Below are 11,820 nucleotides of genomic sequence, written 5' to 3'. Positions count from 1 at the left end.
CGACTCCTCCTAGACGGATTACTTTTTCTGAAAACGACAATGGCATCAGGGCATGGAAAGTTACCAAGAATTCATTGAAGCGAAGTTCTATGTCTTATATAATTACAAAGTTAACTGGTACCTCCCAAAGATGGCCCCATTGTCTTACATTACATCACTGTTTATTCTAATTGAGAAAAATTAATGTTTCTAGTTTTAAAAATTCTGGTCAGTTTTTAATTACGCACCCAATATATATGGTACAGTTAATGTATGACTAGGGGCTCCCTGGAACGAATGAAGCATGTGTGAGTCTTGCACTGAAAACAAGATGAACAACTAGTTAGTCACAAAGGCAGTTGTCCATTTGGACCATTAAGTTACCTGGCTCACTGTTTTGACCGCTCCACTCTTTCGCGTGCATGGCGCAGCCATTCCTTTATGACGTGCTCGACCTCGTGTTGTGTGCTTCGAGAAAGTTTCTTCTGGATGTGAACGGCGCCTTGAAAATGGACACAAAATGCACACATTGAGTTTGCGTCAACCGCACAGGCAAGCAAGCGGATTCCGAGAAAACAAGGTATAATGCATTGACACATGAAGATAGTAATACGCAACTGAACAACATCAACAGGCAGAAATCTATTCAAGACAAATCTGAGTATCAAACGAAATGGATTGCTTACGAAGGATTAATCCTGGCAGGCGGAGGTCCCTAAAAGGAAGCTTTCCCTTCTTTCCCTCCCAGCTGTACTGTCTCCCAAGTTCATCAGTAATCACGTAGGATAACATCCTCCGCACAGCAACCTTTGTATTGTGGCCGCCAAGCAGTGAAAGCTCTAGAACCTATGTAGTCGGAAATATGGGCGTACTAAGACTGATATATTGATTGTACTTGTACATGCAGCCGTCACTTACAAAGTGTTTCTCTTGTTGCTTTGTAAGCCCCTCTTCAAATTGTTGAAGTTGATCGGTAGATTCCAATGGGCCCTCAAGCAGCTTTACAGCTTCTGTTTACGAAGGCTGAGGAGGAATAAGGCTGGACAACAGCTCCCCTTGTTGCTGGAGAACGAGTCTTATTATATTCAAGTTCTTCAGCACTACGTGTTGAAAATCTGAAAAGAAAAACAGAAAAAAACTCATTTTTCTCATAGCGCAAAAATCAATGGTGTCAGGAAACACATATACATATTTTGTGACATTTTGTTTCAAAGGCGCGTGTATATATTGTACATACCATAGTCTGGCATCCCCTGACGTCTCTGGCCTCGTAGTTCTGAAAAAGATGTCTACACTAATCAGCATGTCTCTACTGATATTGCTCTAATGCATATACAGGGTGTCCCCGAAAACGTGTCATTGAATTATAATAATAAAACTACGCCACCTAGAATCATGCGGTCCACGGCATTTGTTCTTATTAAGTTTTTGCCACCTCCTGATGTGAATGTCATGTATCGCAAGTTTAATTATGTAAATATTTGCGAACTGAACTCAAAAACCTGCAAAGTGAAGGTCACTTTTTTACCCCACCAATATGAAGGGCGTGCCGAATTCACTCAAATTCACTCAAATCAATTCAATTGACTGCGATATTCACGGGCTATGCCATCGGAAAAAATAGCCGAACATCATGCTCTTCAGAGCAACGAACCATAACGCACGATGACGTTTTTGAGAGCAATTGCACTGAGTCCGACAAAAGGAGGCTCCAAAGCCAGCCCACAGAGTGATAGTAGAAAAAGTAATAATTCCTAGAGTTGGGAGAGGGTAAGCATTATCCCAGCCAAAGTCGGACGCGATAAGCCATGCCTGTGTTATCCCTTTCTGCGATGCCGGGGTGAGCTGGGTTTCCAACCTCCTTTCGTAGGACAGACAAAGAGAGCGCTGAAAAATTCATCGCGTGCTATCCTGTGGGAGGCCCGTAAAGCATGATGTTCGGCTATTTTTTCCGATGGGATAGCTCCTGAACATCCTTGTCAACTATCATTAATTTGAGTAAACTAGACACGCTCTTCACATTGGTGGAGTAGAAAAAGTGAGCTCTACTTGGCAAATTTCCGACTTAAGCTCGCAAAAATTTACATAATTACTTACGTTACACGACATTCACGTCAGGAGGTGGCAAAAACCTAGCAAGAACAAATGCCATTGACCACATTACTCTATGTGGTGTAGCTTTTTTATTATAATTCAATGACACGTTTTCTGGGACACCCTGTATGTACACGAATGCCGTGCGAATTATTGCAAAATTAAAGATTCGTATTACGTGCTCCGGCTGCCACTGACTCTTGGGAATGTACTAGCAGAGACATGTAAGCAACAGGCAATGTGAGAAACAAAATTTCGCTTTAATGAACATCGTTTTTTGTTCTTACCACTCTCGAAGTCTGTCGTGTCGTCAACAGCCTCAGAGAGCCCTCCTGTGAGGCAATACAGTAATATAAGTGAGAACATAATGCATACCAGGATGCTACAAAGGAAATCTCTTTTTCGGAACTATGCATAAGGTTGGTCATGTACCCTCAATGGAAAGGAAATCCAGCTGTGGATCATCTGCATGAAAAAAAAAAGAAAGATAAGAAAAAGTGAAAGGTGTCCGTGTAGAGGACCGGGCATGAAATTCACTTGTGACATATCATAGCTCCCGAGTCTCACACATCGAGGTACTAGATGACCATACCTATTGCTTGTTCAGTGACATTCGCAGTTTGCTGGCTTCCAGTGCGCTCACCAGTCTGACCTTTTTCAAGTATACCCAAATTAGCGTTACAGGTATATTATACCGAGCATGCCTACCTGAAAGCAATGGCGCAAGAGACTTTTGGTGGCATTGCGTGTGTCGTTCGTTCCTTGGAATACTTTGGACTGCAACACAAATATGCATACAAATTCAGTGTTCAGTGAGCGGCTCGTCATGTTATTACCTGAACACGACTATTGTGACAGAGAGTGGCATGGGTCAGCTGCTGAACGTCTTGCAGGGGGCTTCTCTGCAATAAGCATGCACTCAAAAACAGCAATTTCATGCAATAGCCTCACACATAACCACACACTTTGTCATCACATGCTGCATGTCGGCCAATCACGTTACCAAATTACCTGCATTTGATACAGTCTTCTCAGATGAAAGCACTGGTGCCTGTGAAGGTGGCCGACCTTCTGAGCTTGCTGCAATATATTATTTCAAGGATCATGTGAACTTACGCAAATCTACAGCGCATGAGCGTCACACAAGTAAACATTATACAGGTGATCGAAATTAAACTTTCGGGATTAAAAAAAATAGGTATATAATTTTTTCCCCAAGACGAAACTGGTTGTAATATAGTATATATCAAAAGGTACCAGCAAAATTCTGCGAACAAAATAAATAAATGAAGAAAATAAACAAATGGTTTTCCTTCCCAATTTTTTTGCGGATCAGCTACCGAACGTATTTTGTTCTGAAAATGGCAACGGTATCGGGGTACCCAAAGTATCAGATCTTCTCATTCGAACAACCTCGTAGCTTTTATAATTAAAAAGTTAATTATCGAAAGTTTTTAAGACGTTGCTTTAGGAGTTTGCTGGTGCCCTTGTAAGGGATGCCCTTTGTGATATACTATATCACAGTCAGTTTCACATCGGATAGTCATATACCTATTTTTAGAAAGGCATGAAAGCTTACTTTTGATCACTTTGCATGTCAATTATAGCGAAAAAATTATATCTCCAAGCATGAGTACCTCTTGCAAGAAAAGAGTGCGGGACAGCAGGGTAGTTGTCATCCTCATCGTCACTAAAGACCCTTGGACGCCTTATTCTTTTAGGGGGCAAGGCTGCTTCATTCAGGTCAGACTGGTATTCTGCGAGAGGAAGCATTTTTCTAGCTTCTGTCCAGCTCACTGAAAATGAAATAAGAGTGATAAGGTACACATTTTTGCGTGGGTTCAAGCTCAAGCTTACCGAATACTCCTTTAACTTGAACGTCCAGCAGTTCATAGTTTTCACCAGGAGAGAGAGCTTTTTTGACCATTTTGTCTACTGTGTGGGCAGGACGCCTGGGCCATTTGCACTGGTTGCCCTCTAGCCACGTGCATGGTACAACTCCAACTTCGTCTTTTAGAATAAAGTTGACAATGGCATATGGTGTCTAAAATACAGATTAGGTCCTTGTATATATGATCACGCTTCTGAATACACACATGTACTACTTTGTACACAAACACACACAAAAAAGTATTGCTTCACGGTGATGGTGCTATACATTAGTGCAAGTGGAGCATCGGGACTGCCACCATATCCCTTTTGTATGGTAATACAACGATCTTGGCTACGCAAGACAGGGGCCGTATGTTGCAGTTAGTTGCTTTGGACACAATGTGAATTCCAACCAAGGACGATGGAAAGGGTTTGCAAAACAGGTCCTGTTTATGCACTAGCTCGCGCCCAATGATGCAAGGCTCCCCTGTACCATGCATTGTAGCAAAGTTCTGTATTTCAATGATGTGTCCCTGCACTATGCAACAGTTGTCAGGTGAGGTTGTTCTCAGAGTGAAAGAATTTCCTACAAAAACATCATACTGTGGTGAGGTACAGGCGGGAAGAAGGGGGCCCCTGTTGTGTGGATTTTGTAGTCCCATTTTCTTTGGCACTAAAGAGGCGTTGATGCAAGCTAGCTGCTTCTCACGGAATCTATTGTACAATTGTGCAAGGGTGAACGCAGGCCTCTTCAGCACCCTTTTTAGGGCCTGCATATTATTTTCAAAGTCGAACGCACTAAAGGAATCTAAGGGGCCATGATTCCTTGCATCCTCTGCCAGATGTAAGAGGCCGTGCACATTGTAGGAGACAAGGTGATGACCGTACAAGTCGGCAAACTTCTCTACAAAATGTGACATGAGTAGCCCAGCATAGTCATTTTCAGTAAGATACAGCTTGTGGTGTGAGAGGATGGTGCATGCACAGTGCAGAGTTAGAAAATGATGAAACAGTTGCTGAGGAAGTATGCCGTCGAGGACAACTGGGCCTGTTTAGAGGAGGAAGAGACGAAGTTCTGTGGCCTTCCATCTTTCTAACTCGTCGAGACCCCTTGGCTTCCTCGAAAACTCTCTAGGAATATGTCCCTTCAGAGCCAGGCTCTTTGCAGCAAAGGCGTTCCTCTCCGATGGGCCCAGTCGCACAGAAAGTGGACCAGACGCCCAAAGCAGTAATAGCTTTCTGACCACACCGAGACATACAAGATGCATATAGTCTAACGGTGAGGTCTTCACAATGTCGATTGGCAGCTCGGTCAGTATGGAAAGGCCACGGTGGTGGTCAGAGTCTTCCTGATTACGAAAAGTTTCGTCTGTTCTTAATGTTGACACTTCTGTCGCGTAGTACACCCTATTGACATCATATTTTCCTTCATCTGTACATTTAGCGCAGCCTGAAAAACCAGTGTGCCCCTTGGTGCAGTAAATATAGGCACGTGCTGGTGCATCACATATCATTTTGTCAAACACTATTACTTTTCTGAACCATTAACTATGATTGGATCAGAGAGGAGGTCAACAAGCTCATCAACAAGCTTACGGAGGTAGTCGTTAGGCGACGAAGGCTTTGAAGCTCCAACATAGGCACCGACAACAAATGGTGGCACGTTAGAGAGTTCCTTGACTTTACACTGCACTGGCCACAGCTCCATTTTAGAGCTCTTCGATAGCGGGAGCCCGTCAATGTTAAAAATGAGGTGAATCTGTTCTGGAGTGTTGACAGCATTTTCAAGAATATACTGAACGCAATTTTTGAGTCCAAAGTGACAGTACTCCCCTGGGGGAAGAGTTGTTACGTATCTAGAGCTGAGTCGAGGTGTCTGCAGAAGTGTCCGACAGTCACTTGGAAGTTCACGCAAGGAATCATGCTGCCGAAGAATTTTTAGAAGCGACGATACTGCAGTTTGAGTGATGTTGTGACTGATCGCCCATGTTCTTAAATGAGCACATACTTCACTGCAGCTGAGGCCAGCACTGTCAGAACATTCACTAATTGTGCCTGATGAACTGTCACCATTGTTCTCGGTAACTGTAGCCTCGAAAACTTCCGACGTGTTCTCTGCATCCAAGAGTCTCGTATTTACGCAGCGGACGTGCTCATTATTGGTCGTCGATGTCGACTGCTGAAAAAATGTTTGAGACGAGCTTTCTCCAGCCAACGGTCCAGGATCTATGCAAAGCATCTGTTCACTATGACTCGTAGACGTCGATGGTTTACAACTTGTTACGGTTGTCCTAGACAAATGCTCCGTACTTATGTGGTCATCAGAGCTCTTAGAAGTCGACTGCTGACATGTTAAGGGGCATGAACTAGAGGATGAACCTCTTGACTCCCTCTTTGAACTTCCTGGCACTTCGCGGAAAGCTATTATCTCACTACGAGCTTGTTCCGAAGCCTTGCTACGCAAGTACTTTAAGTTGTCACGTTGTTTCGGCATAACGAAAACGCGTCGCCGTGCACAGTTCACAAACGAGACAAATACAACAACTATTCAATTAGAAATCCCTATCGCCTGTAGAACTCGAACAAAATTATATTTACGTTGCCTTTCGCTTGCTCCATCACACCGCAAATGAAAATTAAGAACTCGACGCTCGGCCACGCAAAACAACCGACGCCGCCACACCGCCAAAATGCCGCCAAGAAAATTTAACTGAACCAGTGGCGGTGCCTGACGGATGAAATAGGCGAAAGACAACATGCAATCACGAACGGTTAATTTAAGACCGTTTCAAAAAGCAATAAGGTAATATAAATTAAATAAATCGATCAGAAGGCATTTAACGTTGGTCTTATCTCTAAAACTATCGTATACATTTTTCGTGTCATTAGTCAGTCGAATTTTGTCAGTAGCAGCCGTATCACTAGTGTCATCACTATTTACATTCGGCCACCATCAACAAGATGCGTAACGCGAAGGGTTCGGTAGAAATAGACCACCGATGCGGTGGTTGTATGAATGTCTACAGACGTTATGTGGACAAATACATGTTTTTAGTGACATGCGTAGCGAGAATGATTCGGTAGGAAGAGGCCACTGATGCGGTACGTGGTTGAATCAATGTCTACAAATCCATTATGTGCGCAAATAAATGTTTTTATGCCTTCTGTAGCTGATCGATTGGTGCAATAGCTTGTTCGCGTCAGCAGATGCTAGGATGCTTCTGGAACAACATAAGACGACAAAAGGACAGTAAAAAACAAAGCGCATCTCAATGTCTCGTTCTCTACATCTATTTGATGTCCCTGTGATGTCCAAAATGCGACAAACTTTTTCGTCAATTTTTGGACATCTATGTGACGTCTGCCGGACGTCCAGACCTATGCGACATTTGCTACTTTATGGGGACATCCCTAGGAGATTTGTGGTTTACTGGGGTATCTGGAGCTACACGAAGAAGGTGGTTGTTGTAAAAATCAAACATCTTCAGCTTGGACAGTTCCAGTATCGCGAATCCTAGGTACAGTGGCTGTCTCATGCGGAGCACAGATTGAGAGAATTGAAAGAGGATAACATGAGAGCTCAGCGGTCGGAACTCCTTTAGGTTTGGTTTGCGTAGGAGACTGAGCACTCGTTCGTCGGTTACTGTGAGACGACAGTTTACAAACTTTCTAACCTGCATACACGAACGTCCGTACACGCTATTAATTGCAATCTTAGCTTGGGAGCTTTCGAAGGCATTCGTAGCTCGTTTTCGAAGATCGTGATTGAAGTCCACATAGGATCGGAGAAAGGGCTTTTGATTGAACTTTAGAACCCTGTGAACTTTGGTGAGACGCAAGCCCAAATGCATATACAACTGCAGATTGCGATAGTGTAGAAAATATCTCTCTTTGTCGAATAATATCAACAATAATTTTGCATAGGTAGCTTTCTCAGGAAGGTGAAACTTCTTCATCAATTCCTTTTGATACTCTGACAGCAGATCATAGGGAACTGACATTTTCTCGGGGGCAACTGGCAGGTCTCTGTGACGTCGGTGGATTTCTTTGTCATATGCTAGATCTACCTCGAGGAAGTAACCCATAGGTGCGTCATCTGGGAGGTGTGTTATATCCAAGTTTGTGATTTCATCCTCTGTGAGCCACTCGAAACCTCCGTAAGGTAGTGGTTCTCTCATTACTGAACCGTAAAGCCCATTAACGTCTATGTAATGGATCAAGCTACTTGGGCTTTTGGGGTCAAACTGCTCTGTTCCTGGTACATTTGCAGTCGCTTTCCTCAGCGAACACTGTGTAATACCTCCTCGTATGCCATTTTCAATCAGCAGGTATGCGTCAGGGTCGTGAATCAACTCTAGCTCTACCTTACTCAGTTTTAGGGCGCAAGACATGCTTAATCCGGGCAGAGACACAAAGTGAAAAGGTTCAATCTTGTGAAAGTCAAGTGTCCACTTACGAAAGCCCTAAAACACGTCTGCTAAAAGCAGTGCGTCTGTGAGTAAATATAAGTCTGAATACTCTCCCAGATTACGGAGTTGAAATTTTTCAAAGACCCTCTGTGCATGACAATAATCTTCTTCACTTACTTCTGTCCCATTCAAAGTGTTGAAGAATTGATCCCGAGGAGGTAGAGAAAGCTCATTGTAGGCTTCGAAAGTGGTGACAAAATTGTAACAAAACACTCCTTTGCGAACAACTAGTTGAAAGTGTTCTTCGTTTGGAAAAAATTGACGAAGACAACGAAAGTTGTAGACAGGTGAAGACAACGAAGGTTGTCTTCACCTTTCTCACGTAGATTTTTCACTAATGTTTCGAGACTTGCATTCAGGAAGTTTAAACTATCTAGGAATCGATAAGAGCCAACGTCTATAGCCTTGAATTTTTGGGAGCTACTGGCAATCACCTTTATGTCTACTTTCTTAAGCAAATGCAAGTGAGACAAAAGAAAACTCAAGTCATAGTTGGCATTGTGTGCAATGATTGGAATCTTAGGAGGCACTCTCAGTTTTAATTTACAGGTGTTACACAAAGTTTGTCGAAATTTTCCACTTACATGGTCATGGTCACGAACTTTTTGCTTCTTTGCAAAAGATTCCTGGCAAACGTTGCAGTGACTTGCTGTGGCATGCTGCTGCTCGTTTTCTGCGGTCATTTCTAGAGGGGCAACTGTACGTATCCATTCCAAAATGTCGTCATGGAGTCTGTGCAGTAGCTCTATAAAGACAGTGACACAATTAGGTCCACGATACAGATGCTTTTGGAGAACATATGAGTCGGATGCGCGTATCTCACGTGTGCCCCCACGTGAGCCGCATCGGGCCCGTTCACGCAGTTAGGACACGCTTGACGCAATGACGTGCGCTCCGTTATCGTTTTCCCCTGCGGGCACACTGTTTTATCACTTTAACAGCAGCAGATCAGAAATTTTTAATTTTTGATGACTCGTACAAAGTAATGAGCTGCTGGAAACGACAAAAATAAATACAAAATTGCCTAGTCTTCGTTGCTGTCGGTGTTTAACACGGCGAGATTTGGTGTTTCTTAAAAGAAAAATACGACGCGCAGCAGTTGCATATTCTAGCGTGAAGTTTGCAATCAATCATGATGGAATGATATTTTATCTTATTTGAATCATTAGTGACTTCCCTACTTAGTGAATGGTAGTGTGGTTATGAAAACTGGTTTGTTTAAAAATGATAAGAGCTACAGGGTGTAGCGAATGCTGTTCTCCTTTTACACTCTAATATTTCTTGTGAAATATTTATATGCAAGCAAACAAAAGTACAAAGAAATTAATCCCATTCTGTATTATAATTGCTGCACGCTGTTCTTGGATGTATAGGCAACATGCATTCCTGAGATGCTGTGTTTCTTTTTTGCTTTGGGACGGTCGACTGGCGATATCGTATTACATCCGGCGGGAAGGCCTATTGTTTCGCATTGGCATATGCGTGTTCCCCGTTTTGACGATGGTTGGATAATTATTGACGTGAGGAATAATATGAATTTATGTGGCTGTGAATAGACTTTGTGTTTTTGCTCGTTGTGAGGCACTAAAAATGTGTGAGTGTGCGTGCGCGTTTGTGCAGCTGGGACCCCACTTGACAAGTAAGTATATTGTGTTTGACTTCAGTGATATTGCCGATATTACCGTATATTATGCCGACTGTGATTTTTTCTCTTTGAAAAATAAGGTTTATCGCATTTTCAATAGAGTAGACTGAGCTACACATGATACATGCTTTCTCCAAGCAGCGTGCTTTATATTCTTATCGAATCGCTCACGCCTATATAACAAATTCAGAAAGCAGATGTGAATGGGTGTGTTCCTCAGGTTGTGTGTTTGACACACAAGCTTAATTTTTGCGAATATTGTATTATTCTGTTTAATAATTTTCTGGTGGTAGAAAATGTGTTGTGTCATGCTTGACACTTTGCTATTCGAGCAGAAGTGCGTGTAATTTCTTATTTTTCACTGTCGCTCGTTGTGTCTGTGTTGCGTGTGTGTGTGTGCAACTGTGACCCCACTTAACCAGCAAGTACATTGTGTATGCCTTTTCGTGTGACTCGAGTGATAAATTTATGTGGTAATGCATGAAATGGTTGGTTTAAAAATAAGGGTTGTTACACTTGCATAGCAGTGGCTTCTTATTGTAATTTTCACTCGTCAAAAAAATCTGCGTATATCATATTATGCTGCGCAAGTAGATGTGATTTTCCCATTTCGATTTGTGTACCCTTGTCATGTGCTTTCTTTTCAAAGGGACAACGCAACTGTGTATGTAGCATTATGCAATAATTATCTGATAGCAGAAATGAGTGCCTTTTTCTCCGTTTATTAGCACGTGCTTCGTTTTTTTCTTTTTTTGCAGTTATAGCTATTCAAGCAAAAGTACGTGTAATTTTTCATGGCTCTTTTCTTCTTTCACTGCTAAAGCAGAAGAAAATCACTTGGTAAAGCTGAATAGTGTTCTATCACGGAAAATGGGTTTGTTTGTTTTTGTTTGTTTGTTTGTTAGATTTTGTTGGGTGCTCGATGAAGTGAGCGGTGCTTAATCTTGCAGTTATAGGTATTTGAGCAGAAATGTTGGTGTCTTAGCCAGGAGTAGAGATTCCAATAAAGCACCTCTCCTTGTGCATTCCTGAGCTGCTGTGTGCGCGCGCGTGTGTGCTTTTTTCCTGGTTTGTGACGTCATCATGGCATGTTGGGGCTTGTTTAGCAGTGTTACAATATTACCCGACGCTAGTATCTTGTTGTTATCTTGTGCTAGCCGACTAGCGATGTGTGGTGACTCTGCGATTATTCCTGAGGTCTTAAGCCTTTTCCCTCATCGCTTAAGTGAATTTGTGTACCCTTGTCCTGTGGTTTCTTTACGCAGGGACGATGCGGCTGTGCATGTAGCATTATGCAAGAATTATCTGAGTATCTGTTATATTATCTGTTGTATCAATTATCTGAGTATCTGAGGGTTTAACGCTGAGGGTAGAAATTCCTGTCTGAGATGAATCTGCATTTCACTCTAATTTGTTTCATTTAAGTAATATTATTGAAATTCCATAGCCACTGTGAACAAAAAGGGATGGTTGTGTGCATGCTCATGGAAGCAACTTGCATATCGGAATGACATGTGATGAGAGCGCGAACTATGCGCTCAGGTGCGGCAATGGTGTAGGCGGACGGAGCATTACGTGAAGCCAAAGGGCAAGCTGCGACCTTGAACATGCAGAGCGAGTTATTTTTAGGCTATGACGACTCCTCGCACCCGTGCATGTTGGGGCATGCAGCGGGGTCGCCGCTATATAAGTGGGGAGGATGTGTAAGAGGCAGCAGTCTTCGCATCGCTTCGGGAGTGTGCGGAGCTCGCTTCAAAAGTA

The 11,820-nt window shown here is 42.8% G+C and overlaps 1 protein-coding gene across 2 annotated transcripts; it reads right to left on the bottom strand.

The window, feature by feature from the left end:
• Window positions 1-927: 927 nt before the first annotated feature.
• Window positions 928-4,063, bottom strand: LOC135376730 (uncharacterized). Of its 2 annotated transcripts, XM_064609220.1 has the most exons (11): window positions 3,931-4,063; window positions 3,711-3,869; window positions 3,085-3,153; window positions 2,910-2,975; window positions 2,782-2,850; window positions 2,666-2,725; window positions 2,506-2,538; window positions 2,361-2,405; window positions 2,252-2,284; window positions 1,217-1,255; window positions 928-1,094 (listed from the first exon to the last, which is right to left on the bottom strand). In XM_064609220.1, the coding sequence occupies exons 2-6, from the start codon at window positions 3,756-3,758 to the stop codon at window positions 2,666-2,668; spliced, it is 312 nt and encodes a 103-aa protein (XP_064465290.1). In that variant the 5' UTR covers window positions 3,759-3,869; window positions 3,931-4,063; the 3' UTR covers window positions 928-1,094; window positions 1,217-1,255; window positions 2,252-2,284; window positions 2,361-2,405; window positions 2,506-2,538. The 2 variants fall into 2 exon arrangements, with proteins under 2 accessions (XP_064465290.1, XP_064465289.1); XM_064609219.1 differs by lacking the exons at window positions 928-1,094; window positions 1,217-1,255 and having other exon boundaries at window positions 2,184-2,284.
• Between the last annotated feature and the right edge of the window lie 7,757 nt (window positions 4,064-11,820).

This window comes from Ornithodoros turicata, unplaced genomic scaffold (assembly GCF_037126465.1).
Source record: "Ornithodoros turicata isolate Travis unplaced genomic scaffold, ASM3712646v1 ctg00001260.1, whole genome shotgun sequence".
NCBI lineage: Eukaryota > Metazoa > Arthropoda > Arachnida > Ixodida > Argasidae > Ornithodoros > Ornithodoros turicata.
This window is presented reverse-complemented; position numbering and strand designations above follow the sequence as displayed.

Coding starts and splice junctions, on each gene's coding strand:
- LOC135376730 (XM_064609219.1), bottom strand. CDS start 4,000: ATGGTCAAAAAAGCTCTCTCTCCTGGTGAAAACTATGAACTGCTGGAC. Junction 3,870..3,930: donor TCAAGTTAAAGGAGTATTCG/GTAAGCTTGAGC, acceptor TTTCATTTTCAG/TGAGCTGGACAGAAGCTAGA. Junction 3,154..3,710: donor GCACTCTTTTCTTGCAAGAG/GTACTCATGCTT, acceptor AATATATTGCAG/CAAGCTCAGAAGGTCGGCCA.